The sequence below is a fragment of the Hemibagrus wyckioides genome, linkage group LG18 (assembly GCF_019097595.1).
Source record: "Hemibagrus wyckioides isolate EC202008001 linkage group LG18, SWU_Hwy_1.0, whole genome shotgun sequence".
In the NCBI taxonomy this organism is placed as follows: Eukaryota; Metazoa; Chordata; class Actinopteri; order Siluriformes; family Bagridae; genus Hemibagrus; species Hemibagrus wyckioides.
Window position 1 is genome coordinate 17,144,226 of NC_080727.1, and position 27,718 is coordinate 17,171,943.

General features: G+C 39.1%; 2 protein-coding genes across 2 annotated transcripts; one reads left to right on the top strand and one right to left on the bottom strand.

The window, feature by feature from the left end:
- Window positions 1-2,228: 2,228 nt before the first annotated feature.
- gpr34l (G protein-coupled receptor 34 like) lies at window positions 2,229-6,107 on the bottom strand. The gene is made up of 2 exons (XM_058414984.1): window positions 5,168-6,107; window positions 2,229-3,773 (listed from the first exon to the last, which is right to left on the bottom strand). Exon 2 carries the CDS (start codon window positions 3,766-3,768, stop codon window positions 2,788-2,790), a length of 981 nt encoding a protein of 326 aa, XP_058270967.1. The 5' UTR covers window positions 3,769-3,773; window positions 5,168-6,107; the 3' UTR covers window positions 2,229-2,787.
- Window positions 6,108-11,497: 5,390 nt separating this feature from the next.
- mpp1 (MAGUK p55 scaffold protein 1) lies at window positions 11,498-27,675 on the top strand. Its single transcript, XM_058415337.1, has 12 exons — window positions 11,498-12,025; window positions 22,656-22,787; window positions 22,868-22,946; window positions 23,032-23,117; window positions 23,225-23,293; window positions 24,981-25,177; window positions 25,318-25,424; window positions 25,514-25,594; window positions 25,685-25,765; window positions 26,030-26,232; window positions 26,762-26,836; window positions 26,966-27,675. The coding sequence occupies exons 1-12, from the start codon at window positions 11,903-11,905 to the stop codon at window positions 27,140-27,142; spliced, it is 1,410 nt and encodes a 469-aa protein (XP_058271320.1). The 5' UTR covers window positions 11,498-11,902; the 3' UTR covers window positions 27,143-27,675.
- The last annotated feature ends 43 nt before the right edge of the window (window positions 27,676-27,718 follow it).

The window sequence follows — 27,718 nt, forward strand, 5'->3', positions numbered from 1 at the left end:
CAGAATAACCACCAGACAATGTGAAGATTAAATGCTGTGTTATTGTGCATACTTATCCTCTGTTTGGTCTCAAATTCATAAGCAGGTGAAGGAAGCACTGCCCAAGGTGAACCAAACAGATCTGCACGATCTCAAGCCAGGTGATGTAGGATTTCAGGAGGAAGAGCTTGAAAGCCAGACGGTGACTGGGACCATTCCAGGCACTTTTGATCACGCAGACTGCATTGAAGGTTGCAGAGAGCGCAACCTTCACATTAGCCACTGTAATCGAGTCCCAGAGCCTGGGGAAAAACCAGCAGACAATAGTCACTAGTGAGAAAAGGACAGCAAGGCTACACGGTGATGTGCTAGTAACCGTTCCTGTGAGTTCCAACTGACTCTTTATGACATAAAGTCATAGTCAGATGTAAAGTGTCTGAGTCAGAAGAAAACATCACTATAACACCTACGTATTGGAGAGCATCTACCGACGCTGAGAGAAGAAGCAGCACTTCATCTAGTATCTCCGAGTTGTTACCATCAAAGAGAATAATGTATACTGAAGTGTGTGTGTGTGTGTGTGTGTGTAAAGACAAACATATACGACAACAGATCAACGTAACCAAGACTGTAGTGACTAATAACACTAATGTGTGACTAATAATGTGCTTACCACACTAACTCAGACACTCTGACATCAGAGACAAATACCCACTCTTGAAACGAGATGACACTGACGGTGATTGGACTCATCCTTTTGAAGATGACTTTTTCCCTGTTTGGCAACCAGACCCCACTCAGACTGACTTAGAACCAAATACTCTGAACAATGAGTTTAGAGAGTAGAGTCTAACAGCATTCTTGTGAAACCACATGTGGCTTGTATATAGGTCATAATCAGACCAGCACTTTGCTTTTTCATTTTTTATTGTCCTGTCCTGACAAAAAACAGCATACTGTCCTCAGAAGATGAAATATTTTATGAAGCGTTCATTAAAATCCTGTAAAGAAAACATGATACACTGATACACCATATGAATGCATACATATTCTCGATTGATTGTGTGTACTGAATCATATAATGTGTTATGTAGCTTTTAAATCTCAAATTTTCAGTAATTATTAATGATCAGTAAAAACATATATATATATATTTTGTGTTGTCCCAAAGTTAATAGGAGGGAATTGTGATGGAAAATTGTTGGATCTGGATCAGGCAATGATCAGGCATTGTAATGTAGCAAATGACTGACAATATTTTCCTTTCCTTTGTCTTGTTTTGTGTTTTAATCATGATTATTAATACCTGTCCTCTTTCATGTTGCATGGAGAGTGTTGGGTCCTGTTGCACAACAGTATAACTAAATTGTGGACCTTTTAACTCATGCATGTACGTGTTTTATTCCTAATTAGGGTCACAGGGATCTGCTGGAACCTATCTGAAAGGCAGGGGTACATCCTGGACAGGTCACCAGTCCATCACAGGGCCACACATATAGACAAACAACCCAAATTTAGAATTTAGGGCTAACCACTAAGCCACCATGCTACCCCACCAGTGTGCTATTTTCTCAGAATTCCTCTGTTTAGCTAATTTTTTATATTGTGTCTTGGATTTATTGTAAGTAACACGATCAGTGAAAAAGCTGCACATTTCATTGTTTTTTGGGTGATCAAGATGGATATTAGTTCATTACAAATTGTGTCATTTTTACATTAACACTTCATATGAACTTTATACGGCGACCTGTATGTGCAAAACAAAACCATAAACAACTGAGGTTTTAGTCTTTTTTTAGTCTTTATACTCAGTTAGTGATGATTAACCTACTTATTCTGATGCTAGAAGCTAAAGACCTAACAGATTAGATTATCTACTAAGACGCTAATTTAAATGAACAGTATTAATCCTTAAAGTCTTAAAAGTCTTTTTATTGAACACAATCATAATTAATAACATCATCAGGAATCATTTTCACCTCTAATTATAGAGATCTTTATAAGGAAAGATTAATACATAGTCAATAAAGTTAAGAAACCATGTAGATGTTAAAGAATTTCTTATATGCGTTCACCTATAATCATTTCATGAAGCGTTAATGCTAAAGTTTATAGTTTATTTATGCTAAACAAAGTCAGCGCTAAATAATTTATTTCCCTTACAGAAAACTTTTCCTTACAGACAATTAAAAAGCTGTTTAGAAAGATCTAAAAACATCCATCTTCAGGCACAATAAATGACCACAGAATAATTACAAGATTTTTATTCTGATTCTTTTCTAACTACCAGAGTAAATGAAAAAATAGACAATCGGTATATCAGAAATATGCAATAACATCATATATTACTATAAATCTATAAATATGTTTATATACATGTTTCTACAGTTATGTAAACTAATAAGGCAGTTGACTGTATACAGCCTTGTCTTTTGTTCCTCCACAAGAAAAAAAAAGCTGATCTGAAAGATGAAGCATGTTTCATTTTAGGGGAAATTCCCAGTGACGTGTTGTTTAGAAGAGGTTTTTGATGTGGATGCTGCAGACTTTACAAACATTTTCATCATTTGACAGGTTATAAATCCACTTATCATATCAAAAAACATTTTTTTATTAAAATGTCAAATCTAAACGTCACCAGAACGTCACTAGAAAATCTAAGACATTTAAAAGGTCAGACTTGTGAATCACAGGGAAGTTTACATGAGTCGATGAGTAGTATAAAATAAATACATATATATATATATATATATATATATATATATATATATATATATATATATATGTAACTCAAACAAGTCTTTTGAGCTAAATTTCCGTAATGGATCGATTAATGCTAATCCGTCTCCTGTTCAGGTCATACATGGTTTTAAACTGGCCCTGGATGGCACATAGGATCGTCTTCCTGTATATGCTGGACAGGAAGTAGTAAATGATAGGGTCCAGGCAGCTGTTTAGCGCCGACAGAAGCAGGGTGGTTTCATTCCAGTTGTGTAACAGCTGCTTACTCGCTTTTTCCTTGATGACATCCATCTGAGCCAGAATGTACGGCGCTCTGACCAAATGATACGGCAGGAAGCACAGCGTGAATATAGCGGGCACCAGGAACGTTTTCAGCACCAGTCGCTTCTTGCGGTTCTGTGCGTTCGGGTCGCTTTTTCCAATCTCCACGGTTCTGAGCCTCAGTGCAATCTTCACGTAGAAAACGATGAAGACCAGGAACAAGGCACCAAAGAGCGCCACGACAGCCAGGTTGACGCTACCGGCTAGCGGCCCCTTATCGTGGAAATGGAAGCAGATCTTGTCACAATGGTTCTTCTGCTTGTTACTAACAAAAAACATGGAGGTTCCTAATAAAAGAAGTGTCCAGATGATGAAGCTGGCTATGCGACTCCACAGCACCTTCTGTATACGGAAGACCCAGACAGGCTTGACGATCTTCAGGTAGCGGTCCAGGCTGATCAGGCTGAGGAAGGAGATGCTGGCATACATATTGATGTAGAAGAAAACACCCACCACTTTGCACAGGAAGTAAGGCCCCTGCTTGTTATGGTAGTAGATCCTCAGGGGCAAAGACAAGACCAAGAGCGAGTCAGCCAGCGTCAGGTGACGCATATACACCGCCATGGAGCTATCGGCATGGCGGTGCACGAAGAAAACAAAGACGCTGAAGGTGTTGCTGAGGAGCCCGAAACAGCAAAGGATGCTGTAGCTGATGGGCAATAGGAGTGGCAGGACATGATCCTCGATCTCACAGGTATCATTGCTGGAGTTTCGTCCCAGAGACATTGTGCCTGTGGAGCAGAACCAAAGATATTCCACATTTTTAACAGGATTTATTGTAAAGTTCCACAAAACTGTTACACATCATGATGTAAGCATTGGACTGACTTTTCCCCACAGACGCAATAAAAGTTAATTAATTCAACACACACTCTTAAAATGAAGGATTTATAGAGAACCCTGGGGTTCTGTAGGCAGATTCCACTTCCTGAGATTACTTTTTGCCATTTTACGTTTTATCCAATTGAAAATTGTACGTTTTCACAATACATTGTTTTTTTTGTTTTTTGTCTAAATACATTTTGTGGGGTTTTTTTTATACAATAAACCTTTCAAATGTGCCTACATACATGAAGTGACGGAACCATGTTAGGTTCTATATAGATCTGTTCTGTTTCGGAGTGCTCTTTCAGGAAACATTGCCAAATAACATCATGCAGTTGCCTGATTTGCAGACGAGGTCATTAGAGAAATGAAAATGTAGAGTGCACAGTGCTATTGGTGCTATTTTAGTCTTTTTCACTATCATGACACCTAACACTAGTGTAGGAGTTCCACAATAAAATCTGAAAAATTTCTCCACTCATTTACTTCCGCTAATTCTTCGACAACCAGCTGGTATCTGACTCAATGTGAAAACAGTCTAGACGTCTAGAAAAAGATCATAATTATTCGATATGGATTTCCGAGGTTTGTTTAAGACGTCTGGTCCCATCATCTCTCAGGGTAGGTAAGCTATCTTAAATCTACACTTAAATTAGCTCTTATTTTTCCCTGCTTGTTTTATGTATTGTTGTATGTTTTATGTAGGTTTATTAAGGCTGAAAAAAAACCCCAACTCAGTTTTTAGGCTGATCCTACGTCTGTGACCTGTTGAACCAGTGTTAATGAATTCATTAATAGATACTTCTAAGCACTTTTGTACGTCGCTCTGGATAAGAACGGCTGCCAAATGCCAGAAATGTAATTGTAAATCTGGGGTAATGTGGTCAAGCCTTGCAAGAAATCCAAAATGAGAGAGAACCCTTGAAGTTAGAAGACAGTGATTTGACTTGAAAGACCATCATTGGATTTATAGAAACAAAATTGTACCTTAAAATTCCTTTTTTTTTTTTTTTTGACAGTACCAGCTGCAGTAATATAAATATCATGTGATAATGATAAAAAAAATTATTTAAAAAAAAATGTGAATTGAAATGTAGAGTTCTTAAACAAATACTCATTAAAAAGTCATAAAACGTCATAGATTTGTTTATTTCTTTAATGGCTTTAAAGAGTTTTATTATTAGTATTAGCCTATATTTAAAAAAAAAAAAAAATACATTGACAATAAATACAAAAATCAAAAATAAATGAGTGTTAAAGGTGATAAAACATTCAGAAAAGTGTAAGAATGAAGTCTTACCTCTGTGACCGGCTTCCTTTACACTGCAGCTGAAATAAAGGTCGTATCTCTGTGCAGGAAACCTTTTCAGCTGATTTGACGTTTGCTCATATGTGGTAAAAAAAAAAAGAAAAAGATCAGTGTCAGATCATATGGTGCAGAGAAATACAACCCACAATCATCACTGATGAGGAAATGACTCTGGTGTGCAGTTTGATACGTGATATCAGGCAGAAAACTAAGAGGTGTTTGGAAATTCCAAAAATGCCACCACTTTCATCCCAAATATTTTCCCCGGCCTACAAGCCTGCACTCTCTGAGACACACCAGCTGCATTCTTTTATTATGATGAACTAGAATGTTTAAAGGGTCCAGATTTTTATGGCAGCTCCTAGTAAATTTTCCACCCAGTATAATTTTATGACCCAGTGACCATCACAGCCATATGTTCTTGTAAAACATCTGAGTCTAGATGTATTCTCCTTTGTTGTTCTTCTTCTTCTCTTCTCTTCTCTGATCTCAAGGCTTTCCACTAGATCCTGGAGTGTACAGTATCTGTGGGGATGTGTGTTCATTCAGCTGCAAGAGTATTAGTGAGATCAGACTCTGATGTTGGGATGTTGACGAGACTCCAGTTCCAGTTCATCCCAAAGGGTGTTCAGTGGGGTTGAGTCAGAGTCAGGGCTCTGTGCTGGACACTCTTCCACTTTCTCCAACCTTCACCTCTACACCACGTCTTCATTGAGCTGCTTTGTTCACAGGGACATTGTCATGATGGGACAAGGTTTGGGAATCTTCGTTCCAGTGATGGGAAACTGTACAGCTACACACACACAAATACATTCTATAGAGTTGTGTGCTTCCTAATTTGGTTAAAAAAAACACATCTAGGTATGATAGTTCATGATGAGACGTGTTATTTCCTGTTCTCACATATGTTATAGCTTCTAGTACTTCCTTTAAAAGCCTCACTTTTCTCTCTCTTGACATTAATACAATAATATTTTTTAGGTATTTTTTGGTGGAACATCAGAACACGTGCCAGAATGTACAAAATTGTTTAAAATAAAAGGTCATCTGAAATTTAAAAGAAAGAACACACACACACACACACATATATATATATATATATATATATATATATATATATATATATATATATATATATATATATATATATACTGTATATGTTTGTCTCTTTGCCTAGAAGTCGCAACTTCAATCCAATGTTTACTTTCAGTTACTGTTAGACTGAAAGTTGCTGTGTAATTCAAACAGTTTGCACGGTTGCTTGCATCTAGATACGCATACATGCAATACAGGCCTTGATATTCTGCTGACCTAAATTCACACTCTCTTACTCACATATGTTTGATAAAAATCAAGACTGACATCAAATCAGCAGCACTGGCACCTCCAGCAGTCTGCATCTCTAACACTGCAGTCTCAGGAAGTGGAAAGCTAATGTCAAAGCATGAACCAGCAGCATCGTAGTCAGCAAGACATGCAACACGGTCCGGAGCTGTGAAAGTCTCCTGCAGCGGTTCACCTCACTCCAGCAGTACGAGTGAGAAAATGTCAGATAAATGATCGAACGCTTTCTTGCAACATACACAGGAAACCACCTTTAGACCTCATGCACATGATATATGTGCAGTCCATGTCCATGGGGTCAACCTCACAATCACCTGTTCATCTGAAAACCTCTAATAATTTAGGTTAAAAAAAAGTGCCTACTTTAATATTTTTTGAAAACGTCACAGAGCAAAAATATTATTGCAAATAATTCCTGACATTAGACACGAAAGAGAAAGTTGAATGTTTTTAACAAATATATGTTTACCAGAGTTCACATGATGTTGAAATAGCAGATTATTTTCCATCTTTTCATTAATCCTACAATCTGACCTACTTTTGATTTGTGGTAAGTGGTTGGAACGTAAACTGCTGAATATTAGCTTTCAGAGGCTAGATATTGTACATCAGATCAAAAAGCCTGCAAAGATAAGAATGGATTGTTGAACAAAAAAGCTACCCCAGGTTTACATGGCTCCAGATTAAAATCAGACACCTAAATCTTTTATTGTACTCGATTTTTCAATGTGCTGAACTTTGCTGACCTTTTACTCCTTGCATTTTTATATAAAAAATTTCCAAATTCGGAAAGCCAATCAATTATCATACTACTTTATGTAAGGAATGTTTGGAGAAAATATTTGTTTTTATTTAGGATAAAGATACTGTAAGGGGCAGACCCCCAGCTTACCACCAGGGGTGGACAGAGAACCGACGTGTGTTTGGCCCTTTTAAGGACTGCTTACAGGTTCCTCAACCACTTAGTCTTGAGTTCTCCCTAAAGGTGAAGTTCACTTCCAGAAGAAAAATCTACAAATCATTTCCTCGCCCCCTAGTCATCCCTTGTCTTTCTTTCTTCAGTCGTAAAGAAATGATGTTTTTTGAGGAAAACATTTAAGGATTTTTCTCCATATAGTGGACTTCAGTGGTGCCCGCGAGTTTGAACTTCCAAAATGCAGTTTCAATCCAGCTTCAGAGGGCTCTCAACCATCCCAGCCCAGGAAGAAGATTACTACGTAATCACGTCAAAAGGTCACGCGTGATGTAGGCGGAGCTACAGACCCAGTGTTTACTAGTGTGGAGATGGAGGACCGCTCCGAAGTTGTTGCGTGTGGAATGACCCAAGGTTATATGTCTTTGTGTCAGGTTTTTTTTTTGTTTAAAATGGTCCGTTCTTTTGTGTACCCTGGATGTGGAAATCGTTTTTATCCTAAAAGATTACGTCTGTTTGGAAATAATAATAATAATAATAATAATAATAATAATAATAATAATAATAATAATAATAATGTGACTGCTTCAAACTCGTGGACACTATTGAAGTCCACTATATGGAGAAAAATCCTGAAATGTTTTCCTCAAAAAACATCATTTCTTTATGACTGAAGAAAGAAAGACATGAACATCTTGGATGACAAGGGGGTGAGGAAATGATCTGTAGATTTTTTGTTCTGGGAGTGAACTTCTCCTTTAATGAGGGTTGTACTGAGACGAAACTGGTAATTTGGCTTTTGAGTGACTCTCAGGTTTCATTTCTCTTGCTGTGTCAGATGAAACCTATTGGAGTGTGTCTCTAAAGGTTTCTCTGACATTTACACAGTTCAATGTGGTAAAGTAAAATGACAACGTTAGAAAGTGTTTACTTCCTTCCTTCTTAAATCAGTCCATTTACTCTTCTCCAGTCTTTGTGCTGGGTTGGTTGCACTTTATGTAGCTAGGACAACTACTTCCTGTCCTTAGCTCTGTGTTGTTTTTGTTCTGTAGCTATATGTTGTTACGTTGTTTTATGTAGCACCAGGGTCCTGGAGAAACGTTGTCTTATTTCACTATGTACTGCGTCAGCTATATGTGGTTGAAATGACAATAAAAGCTTCTTGACTTGACTTGGTAGCTCACACGTTTCTCTCTCATTCCTCTAGCTATAGGATGTTTTCCTTTTTTCCTTAAGTTTGTTCAAGTTTTGCTTAAGTGCCACTACTTTAGGTGAAATCCAGATAGATACAGATAGTGGCACTGTATTTACAGCCCTAAACCCCCACATTTAATGCTGAAAGGTTCCTCGTTACTGAATCTAATTCTATATAAATAATACTGCGAATTTGTATTAATTAAATTCTACTTCATATCTGTAACTTCATACGTGATTATCTTGTCTACCTGAGTTGGCAATTTATTTAATAGAGAGATGGGAAGAAGAAGAAGAAGAAGAAGAAGAAGAAGAAGAAGAAGAAGAAGAAGAAGAAGAAGAAGAAGAAGAAGAAGAAGAAGAAGAAGAAGAAGAAGAAGAAGAAGAAGAAGAAGAAGAAGAAGAAGAAGTACAAACACAATCAGACGTATACATATGCACTTGGTGCTAACAGCCAGCAGATGGCGGTATATCTCCAAACAATGCTTCCAGAATCCATGATTTTATCTGTTTTATTTTATCCAGTTTTCCGTTCTTCAGATAACTGGATGATTCCAGGCTGAATTTTGTTCTTTAGTTAAAGAGTGAAGATTTGAAACTAAAGATTTCATCTACCAGTTTTGTACAAATCATCAAAAAGCTGCATTGTAATATCATATATATATATATATATCTGTGTATTTAATCAGCTACCAGTTGCTAAAACACAGGTCATGTTGGTCAAACTGGAAGACCCACTGGGCTACCAGCCACTGGTAATTACTGTTACATGATAGACCTAATATTTTTTAATAATATAATACAACAGTAAGGCAAGAAAATCTCAATAATAATAATAAAAATAATAATAATAATAATAATAATAATAATAATAATAATAATAAAACCAGTTAGCAAAGATGTCCACCAGTTTAAAAAGCTGCTGATAGTTCATAAGACCATGCTGAATTTTTTTTAATGGATATTATCATCTGAATAAGTAATATGGCTTTATTGTGTAAGCATCAAACTCCAAGTGCAGACTACACAACCTTCATATGTCAGAATCACTCACACTACACACCTGTGTCTAAATCAGGGCTAAAATCATGGGCACATGATGTTCACTGAACCTTTTGACATGATTTTGTTAGAAGTGTCTGATGAGCCATGCAGTGTGATGGATGCTACACTAGTAGCTACACTATATTGCCAAAAGTTTTGGGTGTTGTTTTTCAGGGGTTGGGCTTGGCACCCTTAGTTCCAGTGAAAGGAACTCTTAATGTTTCAGCTTCATACCAAGACATTTTGGACAATTTCATGCTCCCAACTTTCTGAGAGCAGTTTAGGGATGACCCCTTCCTGTTCCAACATGACTGTGTACCAGTGCACAAAGCAAGGTCCATAAAGACAGGATAAGTGAGTTTGGTGTGGAGGAACTTCACTGACCTGCACAGAGTCCTGACCTCAACCTCTTAGAACACCTTTCAGATGAATTAGAGCAGAGACTGTGAGCTATGCCAACACTGGGAAGTTTGCCTTTCACATGAATTTAATATGGAGTTGTCCCACCCTTTGCAGCTATAACAGTTCAACTGTTCTGGGAAGGCTTTCCACAAGGATTAAGAGTGTGTTTATAGGAATTTTTAACCATTTCTTTAGAAGTGCATTTGTGAGGTCAGGCACTGATGTGGGATGAGAAGGCCTGGCTCGCAGTTTCTGCACTCATTAAAAGATCCTTTAACCGAAACTAAGAAATGAAGAGGCCAAGCCCAACCCCTGAATTCAATGCTTTGAAGGGGTGTCTCGAAACTTTTGGCAAAAAGTCACTGTTACTTCCTTACCCTTGGCTTGTAGCTCCACAGCAAAAAATATCCTAATAAAAATCTCTGAGAGTAAACATGTGTTGACCGGTTGACTTCATTCAGGATGAAGAGTTGAACTGAAAATTTTTTATTATTTTTTTTGGCTAACGGATCTCTTTAATGCGGTGTAACCAAGCTTCTGTGTAATGTTGTGTGACTTTTGTCATATTTGGCAACTTTGTGAATGCTCATAGCTTGTGTTGGATCTAAGATGGACATCAGGCTTGATAGTATTTTGAACAGACAACAGAGAAATGTGGAAACCTCTACGTGGGGTTGCCAAAGTATGTAAAAATATCATAAGACAGAAAACCACACACAGAACCAGCATCCATCAAGATATTGTGCTTTTGTTTGTTTTAAAAGGCAAATAATAAGAAATTAAGTCCTACATTATGATGTGTGATAGAAAAATATCAGCGAGGGGAAGGTGTACAAGACAGTGGTGAGAGCAGCCATGCTGTATGGTTTAGAGGCAGGGTCACTGAGGAAGAGACAGGAGTCAGAGCTGGAGGTAGAAGAACTGAAGATGTTGAGGTTCTCGTTGGGAGTGGCACGGTTGGACAGGATAGGGAACGAGTACATCAGAGGGACGGCTCATGTTGGACGTTTGGGGGACAAAGTTAGGGAGGCCAGATTAAGATGGTTTGGACATGTTCAGAGGAGGGAGAGTGAGTATATTGGTAGGAGAATGTTGGACATGGAGCTGCCAGGCAAAGAGGAAGGCCAAAGAGGAGGTATATGGATGTAATAAATGAGGATATGAAGCTAGTGTTGAGGATGCAGAAGATAGGGCTAGGTGGAGAGAGATGATTCGCTGTGGAGACCCCTGAAGGGACAAGCCGAAAGAAGGAGAAGAAGATCTCTACATTATGATGTAGTACAAAGAGTAAGAAATGAGGAAAGGGGGTATTAAGTTGTAAATTTTACTCGGACCTGGCAACCCTGACTGTAGGCTACCGCATCACTTTAGCGTATAGAGAGTGGAGGCGCAGAATAAACTGGCATTAATGGTTTTTGTCCTGATCAGCTGTATTATGGGGAAGAGAAAGGAGGAAAGACAAGAACTGAGGCCATGGAGAATGACGCAGATGATCCTCTGCCGGTTTCGCCCCCATTGATTTTGTCATCAAAACGTAGCTGCTGTCTTTATGTCTGAAGGAAACCGAAGCCAACCCCCCTCCTCACACACAGATAAACACACACACAGATGTGTATTGGCTTTGCTTTGTCAGCCCACAGAGAGATCTGCTCGGATCTGTTCCGAACTTCGGACTTCGTGCCGGCACTTGAACTTTATTTTACACTCTCGGCTTCTTTATCGCTTCCTCTCTTTTCTTTGGCTCTGTTTGAGGAAGGACCGGTGAGCTCCTTCTTCTTGCACTTGTCTCCCTGCAGTGCGGTCCACACCATCGACTAAAGAGCAACACAATGACATTAAAATCCAATAAAAACGAGCCTGCAGCGGTGTTGGAGAGGGTGAACAGCGCGCGCACGGCCCTGTCAGACCTGTACCTGGAGCAGCTGCTGCAAAACAAGCCCAAGACTGACCAGGTAAGACCAGGCTTCCGGCTAGAGACTGGGCTTTCTACAGCTATGGAGTCACCATCTGTTTTCTCCAGGGGAAATCAGCAACAGCAAATGCTCTCCAGGTTTTCTTAAATACCAAAATTTAATTGTTGTACAGCTACAAAAACCAAATGGCCGCTTCGTCATCAATATGTCGTGTTGTTCATTTATGAACGTTATTAATGAGGTAATCATGAAACGTTATATTTACCAGCATCACTGCGTAAAACGTGCGCAAGCTTGATGCGCTAGAGTATAGCGGGTTGCGTTAAACTGCAGTGTCTACAATAGGACGGAACATTATGTCCCGTTTATTTGTTTTTTTACTCAAATTCCGACCACAGATTTTACCCAAGGATGAAAGACAGAAACCTAAGAGATGGTGAACACTTACATTGTGTTTTTTTTTTTTTTTTGGTGGTGGGTTTAGACTGTGCTTCTGTTCCAAAAATCATGTTTTTTGGGTTTTTTTTTTTTACCTGGGGCGGAGCGATATGACGACATAACATCTGTACCGTGATCAGTTATGTCACAATACAATTTTCAGGTATACCGTGATACCGATTTGTAACATTTGTTAAAAATATCAGTTCCAAACAGCAATATAATGCATCTGATTTGGTGTTAAAATGGCCTGATATATTTTCAAAACCATATTGTTCTTCTGTGCCCTGTGATGGACTGGTGACCTGTCCAGGGTGTACCCCTGCCAGCAGATCCCCGTGACCCTAATTAGGAATAAAGCGGGTCTAGACGATGGATGGATGGATATTTATTCTTCTGTATTAAAACGATAGCTTTTTAAAGCAACACTACTAGTTTGTTAGCGATTTCGAATATTGTGATTCGTATCATGTATCGTAGAAATGTCTCAAAGTATCGTGATTGTGATGTTTTTGTTGTATCAGATGTCCTTGTATTGGGTGTTTCAAATATTAGTAAGATTACAGCGAAGCTAGGACTAATCTCTCATTCTTCTTACGATTTCATTCATATCAGAGCTGGAGGCTGGTGATGGGATTATAGAACAACATTTTTGTGATAAATTGTCACCAATCACTTTGATGAAATATCAGCTATGATGATGTAATAATTACAAATTGACTGAAACAAACGATGGGTCGTGTTGTAAACAATATATTTGAGTCATCACACAATCTAATCTAATCTAATCTTTAATAAAGGCCTCTCTCAATGTCTCTCTCTTAATTTTGCTCATATTCAGTTTGTCCAAATTGTGATTTCTTTAATCATTCTTTTTTTTCTCTAGTTAATCCTCTCTTCTTCTAATCAGATTAACTGTCATTTTGTGAATGGTATAAATGCGTCAGTGTTGATTAATTTCCCTCTTCCACACTACTCACACAGCATATGGCATGAATCAGCTCCTGCCATCAGTGGAATCTCAGTTTATACAGAGGCAGAAGGGAGAGAGAGAGAGAGAGAGAGAGAGAGAGAGAGAGATCGATCCTCAGAGTCATGTTTTAATGTTCTTAGAGAGACGGTGATCATATTATGTGTTAAGTTTCTTCATCTTTCCTCCATATGTCTCCTTCTGTCTCGTGTATTAAATGCGCTTTCACATCAGGCGAACGTGATCCGGTTTGATTCGTCAAGATAGCTTTTCCTAAAACAGATAAAAGCGGCGTAATTAAGTTGTGTCATTTTCGTTGTTTATGAGCGTGAAGCATGAACTGGGGGGTGGGTTAAAGAAACAAAGCCCTATTGTCTCCTCTGGTGACTCATCAAGCCTCCTGATGAACTGAGGAAAGATGAAGAGGCACGACAAACAAGTAAAGCGCTAGCGAGTGATCAGTGATCAACTGCGATGGCAAGAAAACAATTATATGAGGTTTTGTTAAACATAAAACATAATTCCATCAATTGCTAAGCCCCAAATGAAATCGGGTGAGATAGATGTGAAGATGGAGGTGGTGTTACAGAGCTTCATTTGAGATGGAAATGGTTATTGTGACTCAATTCGTACCTCTAGAGCTTCACATGCAAAGTGCTTTGTTAAGTGAAAATGCTGAGGAAGGATTCCTCCAGTGGATCTTTGTAGGTGTTGGTGTTACTCCACCCTTGCTCATGTATCCAGGGCTAAAGAGTCTAAACACGCTATAAATAGACACTCTGTTTTGCTGAGTCTCATCACTGCAGTCCATGCAGGGAAGTCTGGGAAACGGCTCGGAGCTGGTTGCGTAACGCGCACCGTGTTTCCCCCGATTGTTAAAAGCCGAGTTGGACAAGATGCTTCTCTGAATTACGAGTAGTTTCTTAAGGGTTTTTTTTTCACTGCAGATGTTAATGAAAATGAAGTGCTTGCGAGAGCAATACTGTCGCTGCAGCAGAGCTGAACTCATCACCTAATCGGCTCTAAATCCTACACGGTGCAGTCTGTCTGTCACTCTGACCAAGTCTCTGAAGTGTAAACCTACAGCATTGTTCACACCCTGAGGCTCATCCTGCACTCAGTGCTGTCTCGTTGTCTCACTTCTTCAGTTTGGTTCTGTAACGTTCGATCCACTAGATTCTAACTGGATTCAAATACTAATATTATTTGTCATGTACACGACCATATACACATTGATCAGGCTTAACATTATGACCACTGAGAGATAACGTGAATAACACTAATCATGGCACCTGGTAGTGGGTGGGATATATTAGGCAGCAAGTCAACATTTTGTCCTCAAAGTTGATGTGTTAGAAGCAGGAAAAATGGACAAGTGTAAGGATTTGAGCGAGTTTGATGAAGGCAGAATTGTGATGTCTAGAAGACTGGATCAGAGCATCTCCAAAACTGCAGCTCTTGTGGGGGTGTTCCTGGTCTGCAGTGGTCAGTATCTATCAAAAGTGGTCCAAGGAAGGAACAGTGGTGAATCGGCGACAGGGTCATGGACAGCCAAGGCTCACTGATGCTTGTGAGAAGCAAAGGCTGGCCCGTGCGATCCGATCCAACAGACGAGCTACTGTTGCTCAAATTGCTGAAGAAGTTAATGCTGGTTCTGATAGAAAGGGGTCAGAATACACCGTGCGTGATGGGCCAGGTATGTTTTGGCAGCAAAAGGGGGACCAACACAATATTCAAATTAGAATAAAAATATGAATAAAAATATGATCATTTACCACCTCTGTAACTAGACAAGTGTAGATTTCCTCAAAGCTCTCCGGTTCGTTCCTGTGAAGAAACCCGTGATTGCACTTTGACCAGACGTGTAACATGTGAAAGGAAAAGCCAGCGGAAAGGTGTTAATGTGAGCCACCAGAGTAGAAGTTTCTGGAACTGTACTGGAGTGATGGAAATGGCAGAACAGAGCAGGATGTCCATTGCTTAAATGTGTAATGTAGTACGCGTGTCACACACCTGGCAACATTTTCTGCATTTATCTTTTCCGTTAATTTGTCCCTTATCTCTAGAACCCACTCATACAGTAGTTTAAGTGGAACATTTAGAAAACAAGGTTTATTTTCCTGTAATCATGTAGAGTGCCGTTTGTAACGGTGAATATTAATGTTTCTTGTTGGTTAACGTTCTCCTCTCGCTTGTTTTCAACAAGCTGCACATTTTTCACACGTCCCTCAAAAAGCTTTTTCTGTTCATTCTCGATTCTTTTAGTAGGTCAGAAGTCAGTCCTGAACGCTCAGACTGTCACACGATCGGGGGAGACGAGCCAGGGCCGGTGGGGCGAGTTGTTTTTCTCAGTGTTGTACATCATGTGACTTGCTTTCACAGAACTCCCTGTGCACATGAGAAGCACATTCTTCAACCAGAACTTTTTTCATGGTCTCTGTCGTGTAGGAGAACCTAAAGCTTCTGCGGTGATTATAACCGAGACCGCGTATAATGTCTGAAATCCATGACTGTTGCACCAGAAGCCTTTTTTTTTGTGGCGAAATGTTCTTTTGGAGGAGCCATGTCTCAACACGTCCATCTGATAAGATAAAGGTGGTTACGCTGATAACATCAGCTGAAATTGGTCAGGGATTTCTTCGTACTTTATGTACTATGCACCAGTTTATTACCTGGTGTGATGATACGGAGCAGCGCAGCACAAACATGAATCATCGTTTAACCCTTTCCGATGTGGTATATAATCCTACACTTTTAGAAAAGAAACAAATTATTTATAGTGTCCAGTTCATCTATCAAGTGGTCACAGCACACATTCAGCGAAAGGCAGAGGTACACCCTGGACAGGTCACCAGTCCATCATAGGGCCACACATATAGACAGACAACCACACACACACAGGCAATTTAGAATTACCACTCAACTAAATGTACATGTTTTTGGACTGTGGGAGGAAACCGGAGTAAACCCACGCAGGCACAGGGAGAACATGCAAACTCCACAGAGAAAGGCCCGGGATCCAGGATCCGAACCCAGGACCTTCTAGCTGTGAGGCAACAGTGCTAACCACTAAGCCACTCCACCATCTAAACCATTTTTGTGTATTTCTATCCAGAAGTTTCTCCATAATGTGGTCATTTCTCATGCCCCAGCCTTTTCCTTTCCACCAGCAATCCAGTGTGTAGTGTGAAAGCTTCCTCCGAGTCACGTGAATCAGTGAAACTGCAATTTTGTGCAGAATCTGTTGCTTGCAGAGAATCAGAGTGGGAGGAAAGAGCTCTCTGCCCTCTTCCGCATACCTGAGCCCACTAATGCCTGTGATTGGCAAGTATCAGTTTGATTGACAGGAGAGAAGAAGTAAGCCACTCCCACCGAGAGAACACAGCCAGATTATAGAGATCCATCTGAAAACCTTCACCAACCACAGGAGGGTTTTTGGTTTGTCTCGTGTTTCCTTTTAAGGTGATTACTGAAAAAAAACATCTCTCTTTAGACCTTTGAAGGAAAGTTTAGTCGTATCGTTGCGCATGAATTCTAAATGTTACTGAATGTCATGATGGCAATAAACTCTAAATCTGACTAAATGTTAGTAAATGATAATAGAGAAGCAGTTAAAGATTTTCCTTGGTGAGACATGACTTGTGACTACATTGTACTTTGTGTTCTTCTCTGTCAGTGGTAGTGGAATTGCCCCTTCAGCTGAGCGAGGTTATTTTCAGCTCCTAATACGTGTTGACTAGAGCAGCCTGCTAAGGAACATGTGACTTCCTCTGCGCTGCAGTGCAGACCGTGTGCATCAGCGTTTTTGGACTGATTCCTTAGAGAGGTGTTGTCATGCCTCGATCAGCTGGAAGGTTGTGCAACACCGGAGCCGGGTTTTTCTGCCTCAGAGCAGTTTCGGGTTCTTCTGGTTAGAGTTTGAAGTCTAAACCAGTTTCCATGTGGAATTGAGATATTAGAATGACATGAGGACAATGCTGTGGAAATGCTTTCAGAATTGATCCCGATGATTCTGACAGTTTGTTCTTTAAAATCAATTTAAATCTTATTGATTTATTTTTATTTTTTTTTATTTAGTGTCCATGTCCATCCAGGGACTGGATTCACCTCCATTTCCGAATACTGACGAGGAAAACTAATCTTTATTGAGGAACTTCGTGACCCAGAGTTTAGTAAATGACATCAGGTCACCATGGCTGCAGTCACAGTAAACAACATATCACTTCATTACTGTAAACAAACTTTTAGTCGTGTTATAAACTCACGTAGCTGCCAACAAAATGAGCTTTTTAATGGCGTCCATGTTTTTACTCCCACTTTATACGCATCAAGCTTAAAAATGACATGAGTTGAGTCAAATGCGGCGCTTGGAAACTTTCTGCTCAATTTTTTTAGAATTATTCTGTAAACTATAACAAAGTTTGTAGTAACGGTTTCTTTTTGTCATGTTTTATTCATTGCTTGTTTTTTTGTTTGTTTGTTTGTTTTTTGAATGGCCAGTAGGTGAAGACCTGGCAACCCTGCATTAAAATAATTGTTCACCGTTTTATATTTTATTTACAATAAGTACTGGCCTGTAGATGGTCATCCTGGTTACTTGTTTAATACTGTATCCTGTTTGTGTCTGTATATAAATAAGGAAATCTGAACCTCTCTCCTCTAGTGTGTCTCTGTATTTCAGCATGAGTCATACTGCACCAATTAGATTTGACCTGGAGCCAAAGTCGTACTGTTTGGACCAGACGTCATCCTACACCCCGTCCAAAACCCCAACAAACTACACACACACACACCTTCATTCCTGCTCCCATCCAATGGCGGAAAATCATAAAATACTGTATTTACACACCGATTTCTATGCTATAGAGAATTGAAGGTGGAAAGCCGGAGCTGGGAATAATGCATGAATACTCTAACTATTAGGCTTAATTTCTAAAACGTCATCTCGTTCAAAACCCCATCTGCCTTTTTGTAGTAACCCCTCCTTGTGTACATCCTGATCCTCTTTTTTTCCCCCGCAGAGCACTCGAAATGATCAAAATGCTGTAATGTATTTCCTCTAACCTTCAGCCATCACACCACTGACTTTTTTTTCTAGACGCTTTGTGTTTCGAATGAATGAGTTCTGAAAGGATCCACATTGTTTAAGCCGAGATTTCCGAGTTCTCAGGCAGAGAAACATGTTGAACTCGGTGAGGAACCTTTTTAAAATGTCCGTCTTCTCTTTCAGATCTGTCCGTTTCCTACAGAACGTTCTGTACACCGGATTAATCAACACCACTGTCCCATAAGGATATCTGGTTACTTCTTTTTAAAAGAATGCTCACATGTTTAGACTATGGGATTATGACAATTTATACCTATTTTTTTATTTATTTTTTAACTAAAAAAAATTAAATGATACTTAAATGTGGGGAAAAGGGAACCTTGATGTTTTAGTTGTTGCTGGCGTGACAGGACACTTTTTATATCCTGTGTGTGTTGTCCAGAAAAGAGGAATGGTCAGCAGTATTCTCGCTGACTTCAGCTTTTTTCCCCACATAAAGTTCTTTGTTTCAGCAGACTAACTGCTTTGTCGCTCTCTCGAGTGCTATCTCTTGTTCCAACCTTAAATCCAATCCTGTGTGTGTGTGTGTGTGTTTTTGAGTGTAGGTGGACATGTCTGCTCTCGCTGCTTTAATAATATCAATGTTGTGATGTCACAACACACTATATTGAGAACATGGATATTGAGATATCTTTGTATTCAATTTTTGAAAAGTTTTTTTAATATAAATACACACTGGAAGCAGAATATGAATATGAAATAAGGAATATGAAAGAATTATTAGAAAAGTGTTTAGTTACGATAAATAAAAGATATATATATTGTGACACAAATCCAGGATATCCTGAATCATCTTTTCACATCTTTTACCTTTGGCCTAATTTACATAAAGTCTTTATCAAATATTTTAATTTTATTTTAATTTAATTATTTTTTTTAATTTTATTTATTTATTTATTTATTTATTTATTTATTTATTTATTTATTTATTTATTTATTTTAAGACCATAACCACTAATTTTACATTCAGATGTCTTTAAAAATAAATTCTTCCCATAACAACTTTAAAAACGTTTAGAATAAAACATTGGTGTAAATGTAAATTGATTAAATACACCATAGGAAAAAATATATATATATAAATCATATTCAGATATGTTTGTAAATCTATTTGAAATGTGACTGAAACTCTCTAAGGGAATTAAAAAGAAACTAAAATAAAAATTTAATCTCTCTCCTCGGTTAACACCAGGACACTTGTGTTTTTTGCTCAACCTTTCAGTTACATCATCAGCTCTTCATCTTAATCGCCTTGTGACTCTTCCTCATTAACATGAGAAGGAACTGCATGTTTTTCTTCCTCAGTGAACTCTTTCTCAATGCCTCAGCACAGGACCAAAGTCCTGATCCTGCAATTAAGAGTCATAAGAACCGTGTGACCTTTAGCCTGTGCTGAGACGTGCAATAGTGCAGATCAGATTAGCATTAATGCTCCACACGTGAGCCTCGAATCTGCTGCGTTAAAGCTGAATTACGCAACGAGTCGGTCATCTCACTGTCCTGATATAATGAAAGTCACATTCTTGATCCTTTTCCTTAATATATGAGTAAAGGGAGGGGTCCAGAAGATCTCATCAGCACGTTTTACAGCAGTGTAACCACTCGGGTCAATCACATAACCGTACGTAGAGTTAGCATTCATTATAAGTTCATGTCTCATGTCAGAACAGAACAGTTAAATAAAGAGCGTCAGAGAAACAGAGGGACACAGATCTGCAGCTCCGATGTCAGATATATAATATTTTGTACAGTGTGTCTGGAAAATAAACTTAACACACACACAGAATTACCAGTCAAGAAAGTTTAGACACAGAAATCCCCACTTTTATTTTTAAAGTAATGGTTACTAATATTCGATATGAGACCCGTTAGTGACCCAAAACACATCCAGATCTACACCATTGCTCTGAATAGTGGACTTGAGATCATCGCTGTTAGTCACCGAGCGTCCTAAACAAGGTCTTCCATAAAAATGAAATGAAATAAAAGAAATTTTAGGACGCGACATCTTGTGATTGATGCGGTCAGTAAAATGGCATCTACTCGGCCAGTGCACATGGATGTAAATTATATTTTGTAGAAAATCATAAATTAGTTGTAAATTTTAGACACCTTGCAATATGACATAATTACTCCAATCAGACCTAATATTGTGTTGGTCTCCCTTTTGCTGCCAAAACAGCCCTGATCCATTGAGGCATGGACTCCACTATATCCAGTGGATCCAGGGGTTCTGTGGTATCTGGCACCAAAATGTTAGCAGCAGATCCTTTGAGTCCTGTAAGTTGCGAGGTGGGGCCCCCATGGAGGGATACTTACAGGACTTAAAGGATACTTGTGATAGATACTGACCACTGCAGACTGGGAACACCCCACAAGAGCTGCAGTTTTGGAGATGCTCTGATCCAGTCATCTAGCCGTCACTTTGTCCCTTCGTCAAACTCGCTCAAATCCTTACGCTTGCCCATTTTTCCTGCTTCTAACACATCAACTTTGAGGACAAAATGTTCACTTGCTGCCTAATATATCCCACCCACTAATAGGTGCCATGATGAGGAGATCATCAGTCTTATTCACTTCACCTCTAACTGCTCATAATGTTATGCCTGATCGGTGTATATTCTAATGACATTTGATCCTATAATCAGAAACTGTCTCTTGAAGTTCTCAGACACGTAAAGCCTTTTTACTCATTTAGGGATGCAGGAAAAAATTATTTTGTTTTTATTTCAGCACGGGTACAAGAACATGTTTTTTAGTACTTGATGATGATGATGATGATGATGATGATGTTTTGTATCAGTTGTTAGTCACATGTAAACATACCACGTGCCGCGCTCTCCCCTTATCCTGAGCCAATCAGCAGTAAGAGTCAGGAAGCAGTGTGTTGTACTGACACAAGCGCCGCGTATCTTCATAATAGCAGCCTTTTAGATTCTAACTAACACTTATGTTAAAAGATCATTAATGACTGTGTCCTACAGATTTACTTTTCATTAAATAAGTAAACGTAGAAACGCGATAAGGTCATTAAATGACCCAGTTGTCCAATGTGACTCTTCTTACTGATGTCTTCCCTTCCCTTTACACGACGCTGTAGATCTCTAGGCCGTATCCAGAACCATGACAACCTCGTCATGTCTTTCGGGATCTAATGAGATGTTAAAAATGTGAAAGTTTAATGTTTAACCTAGAGCAAATGGCACACGTGGATATGGCTATAAAGCACAGCTGAACCCTTTTACCATCACATTCTGACGTTACACGGTGGGGGTGCTAGCAGATAAACGCTGTGTGTAAAGTATTATGTTATATATCCACACACACACACACACACTAAACAATCAGAGCTGTAAATGATGCGTCCTAGCTGATATATATATTTTTTTATATTTTCTTTATATTTTTTCCTATGGCTTGTATAGATCATTCCTTTCATATTTATATTGTATCTTTTTTTTATTATTATTATTATTACTATTTATTACATTTTTTATTCCACTTCTTGCGTCAAAGTCAGTTGAAAAGCCTTTCACTTTCTCCGTGTGGATTAGAATGTGCTAAAGAGAGAAAGTTATTTGTGAAGACGTCATTAAAAAAGAAATCTCATGGCAGGTTCGTTGAGGAACCTTATTTCTGCGAATCTCCTCTCCTGTTGAAATCTGTTAGGTTTGGTGAAGTGAAGTACCCTGATCATCACCCCTTTAGCCTGATAGCGTGATTTTGTGACATCATCATGCAGGAGGAGACTGTTATCATATCACATGGTCAAGTGGCCATAAAGAGATGTAAAGGTCAGCTACGATGCTCGGACACTTAGGCTGTGGGGGTTCCACTGGTATTGAAGTACTCAATATGTGTTGAAAAGGCAGGGTCATGCTGCTGGTACCAAGTTCTGACCCGAATATCTACAACAGAAACTGAGACTCATCATATTAGGCAACATTCCTCTTGTAAACCCAAAGTTCTGGTCATCTATCTCGAGATCTGAGCATGCTTTTCTGCTCACCTCGTGTGTACAGAGTGGTTATTTGACCTAGTAACCTTTTCTACACCCACTCAACAAAACTAAATCTCTAGAGACCTCACTAAAAGGTATAGCCATGAGATTAACACTCATTTGTGTGTGTGTGTGTGTGTGTGTGTGTCTTCAGGCAGCCATGCAGACATTTGAAGCAAAGGAGCAGGATACGGTATACGCTAACGGCAGCGCCGGACACATGAACGGCAAAGAAGTGACTAAGATGCGCGAAGTGGCCTTCAAGAAGCATCCGTCAGAACCACTGGTACGTCCTGCCTTCAGTTATTCTAGACCTTTCTGAAAGTTTATCATCGAGCTCACATTTTATTTTTGTCTTTTCTTTAGGGTGTGACCCTCAAACTAAACGAGAAACAGAAGTGTATGGTGGCGAGAATATTACACGGAGGGATGATCCACAGGCAAGGTGAGTGACGCTGGGTGTTTTTTTTTTTTTAACTCTTCAGAGTAAAATATCTACAGGGATAGGCGTGATGTGTGTGTTTTCATAGGTTCCTTACACGAAGGAGATGAAATCGCTGAGATTAACGGTAAAAGTGTTGCGAATCAGAGTGTGGACCAACTGCAGAAGATTCTGGTGAGTACGTCTCCTAAAGCTAACAGTAATATAGTGATGATCCTCGTGTGCACCTCCTCTAAGGAACCGTGAGCTCTAAATAGATTTTCATTTTATTATCGCTACAGAAAGATACAGACGGCACCGTCACTTTAAAAATCATCCCCAATCAGCAGAGTCGCTCCATGGTCTGTGAGGTGAGTAAAACTCGACTCTGCAGTCATTTCTTTATCTTTATCTTGGTAGCGTTTTACAAAATTTTTCACTTTTTCGGGTGTGGAATAAGCTCATCGTCTGTATTAGACGCAGGCTTGCTCATTGGGGATAAAATAGTTGAATAATTAAATTTAATAATTTATTTTGATTTCTAGTTATTTAGTTATTTTTTATTTTCATTTTTTCCCCTCCCCTTTCTCTGTTTCTCCTCTTTTGTAAAGCTGCTTTGAGACAATGTTCATTGTAAAAGGCGCTATACAAAATAAATTGAATTGAATTGAATTGAATATTATTTCTTTTTTACTACAGAATACTAGCAAGTGAAAATAAATTGATTCTAGTGAAATTTCTCTTGTGTTTCCTAATATAATGTAGATTATTAGTATAGCTTATAGATATTTTTACTTGTTTCAAGCTTGAAGTAGTCTTGTGCTTTAGAAAGGAACAGAATGATCTGCCAATAGATTTATAGATTGAAATCTCGTAATAAGAAATATTTGCAGTGGATGATGATGATGATGATGATGATTGATGACATATAAAATATTATTTCCAACCCATGGTTTGTTCTTTATTAGGAGAATCCTGTAATCTTCTAAATCAGGTGACTATTTAGTCATTTAGACACCATAGCAGCTAACTGTAGAAAATCCCACTTCCTTTTTTTTTTCCCACAGCTTTCATAAAAGCCTTCAGTTCTGGTTTCATTTTTTGTCCCTAAACACTTCTTCTCCTAACTAGCCGCTCACTAGGACACTCTGTACGTTTTCTTACAGAAGCTAATGGGGGGGGAGGGATCTACTTGTATTAACCTCTTTCTCTGAAAACGCAGCCGTCTAACCTCATACCCCTCCTGTAGCCATGTGGGCAAGACGTGACACATTCTGCACAGGAAGTGAGGCTTATTAGGAAAACGATTAGGTTTACACTTCACTCGAAAACGCTGGGACGTAAAAGAACTGGAAAAAAAAACGAGCTGGAACATTTATTTTAAATATATATATTTTTTCCAGGTTTGAACATTGGAGTGAATCATTTTTTAAGCTTCACTTTTATTTGTTCACTTATCTTGGCTAGGAATGAGAAATGGGACACACCCAAAAAAGACCACGAAACCATAGTTCCCAATTCAAAAAGTTGACAAAGGTGAAATAAATAATCCACTTAGACGTGTGTTTTCCAAAATGATTGGTAGAAAAACCACCCTCATTTATATTCCATGAACCTTTATTTGCTTGAAATGTTGTTATAAAATAAGTGATTAGAAATCAGATTATCGAGAAAGAACTGATGTATCTACAAGACTGCTTTTATTACGGATAAGCAGCTGCTTTTGAAGAGTGGACACTGGCGCCCTCTGCCACGTGACTGGTGTACTCGAGCTGGCTTTGTGCACAGAGGTATTGTCACACTGGAACAGGGATCTACTGTATACAATTCTATACAATTGTGTGCTTCCGACATTTTGCGTCATCAGTTTGGACAAGGGGTGCACATATTTTTAGTCATATAGTGTTGTATGGATGTAGCGTATAGTACAAGAGTCTTAACAATCCTTACAAAGACCGTTCTAAACTTTCCTCACGTTGCTCAGACATCGACCAAAACAAGATGATTATTTTATTCAAATGGCAACCGTGTTTAATGTTCTGCTCTCTGTTACTGCAGATGTACATGAGAGCTCAGTTCGACTACGATCCCGCCAAGGACGAGCTCATCCCGTGCAAAGAGGCTGGCCTTAAATTTAAAACCGGTGACATTATCCAGATCATCAACAAGAAGGATCCAAACTGGTGGCAGGGCAGACTGGACAATTCAGGCAAAGACTTTGCAGGACTCATACCGTCCCCGGAACTTCAGGAATGGTACGGTCCGTTCTCCTGTAATCGAGTGTAATTTATTTAAGGTAGAATAATAAAATTGATATGATTCCTGATTTCTTGACTCCTGATGTAGTCATTCTTCCTGATTTGCTTTATTTACGAATTTCTCGTCCCCCACGCAGGCGTGCCGCTAGCAAAAGTAAGAGCAGTGCTGAGGCCAGTCAGTCGTGTAGTCCTTTCGGCAAAAAGAAGAAATGCAAAGACAAGTACCTGGCAAAACACAGTTCTAGTAAGTCCCTGTTTTTTTTAAGGATGTCTGGTGCATTTGTAATTCTGAAACCGATGAAAAACCAACACGTGCCTTGTTTTTCCCCACAGTCTTCGATCAGCTTGATGTCATTTCTTATGAAGAGGTTGTGAAGCTTCCTGCATTCAACCGCAAAACCCTGGTACTCATCGGTAAGGACATGGAAACGTCAAGTACGGACGTGTTGTGTTAACAAGCGTGAAGTTAATCGTGTATGTTGCATCTTTTTCTATTGTCTGTAGGTGCGCCTGGTGTGGGAAGGAGCCATATAAAAAGTTCGCTGCTCAGCAAATACCCAGAAAAGTTCGCCTACCCTGCACCTCGTAAGTAAAGTACAGTGTTTTAAAGAGCTCATCAGGAAAACATCTCCACGTTTTATCTGAGTGTTAAAAGTTTAAGGACGGATGAAACAGCAGTGTAGAACATTCAGCTAGAGAGGATACAAGTCCAAAATCCCGACACCAGTTTGATTAGACATTTACATTGTGCTGCGCTGATGCATGTGTATGACATCACCAACATCCTGGTGGTACATCCTCGCCTTCCCCGTTATAACGTTTTAATAAAACATCTCTCAATTCACCCAGACACAACCAGACCTCAGAGGAAGGATGAAGAAAACGGACAGGAATATTATTTCATCTCCAATGACGAGATGACCAAGTGCATTGTGGGGAACGAGTTCCTGGAGTACGGAAGCTTTCAGGGCAGCATGTTCGGCACCAAGATCGAAACCATCCAGAAGATTCACGAGCAAGATAAGATCGCGCTGCTGGATGTAGAGCCTCAGGTAAACACACACAATATAAAAAAGGTTCTTTGACTGATTGAGGGTTTTATAAATTTAAAGGAAAGCTGTCTTGTAGGCTTCAGCAGTTCACTTCAGGAGAAGCAAACCTGAGAACCATGGTTACGGTGAAAGAACCTTGTTTTGTCCTTGACTTTTTCAGACATTAGCTATCAATCCATCAGGACAAGAACTTGATCATGTTGTAATGATTTTTAAGCACTGGAAACTAGAGTTCTTGGCTTGGTCAGGAGTTTGTTTGTCTGATGAATATTATCATTCTTAACACAAAAGATTTATTTTAGTAGCTATAAAAACAAAAAAATCTATTAAACCAATTTATGCAAAGTCTCACAGCCACATGGAGCAAATACTGTGTTCTAGACTCATTTGGGGATGAGAAATATCCCTTGAATTGTATTTTATTCAAAGGAAGACAAATGTAATGCCTCTGGCTTTCAGATATTTTCATTCTTTCAGGAAAGTAGATTTCCACACACCCACAAACGAATGTTTTTTTTCCTTCCCCCAGACACTGAAACTCCTCAGAACAGCCGAGTTCGCGCCCCTGGTCATGTTCATCGCACCAACCAACTCAGGCAACCAGGTCAGTCTGTTTTCTATACATCCAGCTAACTTTACCTGGTGTCAAATCATTGATTCTGATGAATGTTCCTATCCCACTGAACTAAAACAGTAAATCTGCCTTAATAACCCACTTTTCTCCACAACACAGTCAGAAACACTGCAAGCCATCCAGAAGGAATCGGACACCATCTTCAGCATCTACCGCCATTTCTTCGACGTGATCCTGGTCAACAACGACGTGGATGAGAGTGTGAAAGGTGTGGAAGAAGCTTTGGAGAGAGCCTCCTCCAGCCCACAGTGGGTTCCTGTGTCCTGGGTCTACTGATCCTGATCAGATCCCTCAACTAATTCCTCCTTCAGGATCCTCCTTCCTGTCCAATCAAAAAAAAAAAAAAAAAAAGATCCCTCGCTATAAATCAGGTGCAAGACCAAGTCTGGAGATGAAGCTCAAGTTCTCTCAGTCAGTCACGTGCTAGCTGCTGGGTAAAATGTGATTTAAACAGTCTGTTTTATAAAGCAATAAGTTTTATTAGATTTTTTCCTTTTCCCTTGAATCAGATAAGAGTTCTAAAAAAAAATACTGACGCTAAACATCAGGTCGGTGGTGTAGGATTAAACGATGCAAAAAAAAGGACCACTACTGTGATCAACACCACTCTGTCCGAGCGTCAACGTGGTTCAGTGTTCTGTTGTGTTAGTGTAATAAAAACACAGAAACCCAAGTTTACAGCTGCTGTACTAAAAATAAAACCAAACAGGGAAGTGATATGTCAGTGTCTGTCGTTCTGGATGTAGCTCACGAATAAGTGTTGCACTTTTCTGAAAATTAACTGAATAAAAAATATCCAACTCTGGCAACCTTCTGGTGTTTCTGAGACAAATGTGAACAAAAGACAACACA

Coding starts and splice junctions, on each gene's coding strand:
- mpp1 (XM_058415337.1), top strand. CDS start 11,903: ATGACATTAAAATCCAATAAAAACGAGCCTGCAGCGGTGTTGGAGAGG. Junction 22,788..22,867: donor AGCATCCGTCAGAACCACTG/GTACGTCCTGCC, acceptor TCTTTTCTTTAG/GGTGTGACCCTCAAACTAAA. Junction 22,947..23,031: donor AGGGATGATCCACAGGCAAG/GTGAGTGACGCT, acceptor GTGTTTTCATAG/GTTCCTTACACGAAGGAGAT.
- gpr34l (XM_058414984.1), bottom strand. CDS start 3,768: ATGTCTCTGGGACGAAACTCCAGCAATGATACCTGTGAGATCGAGGAT.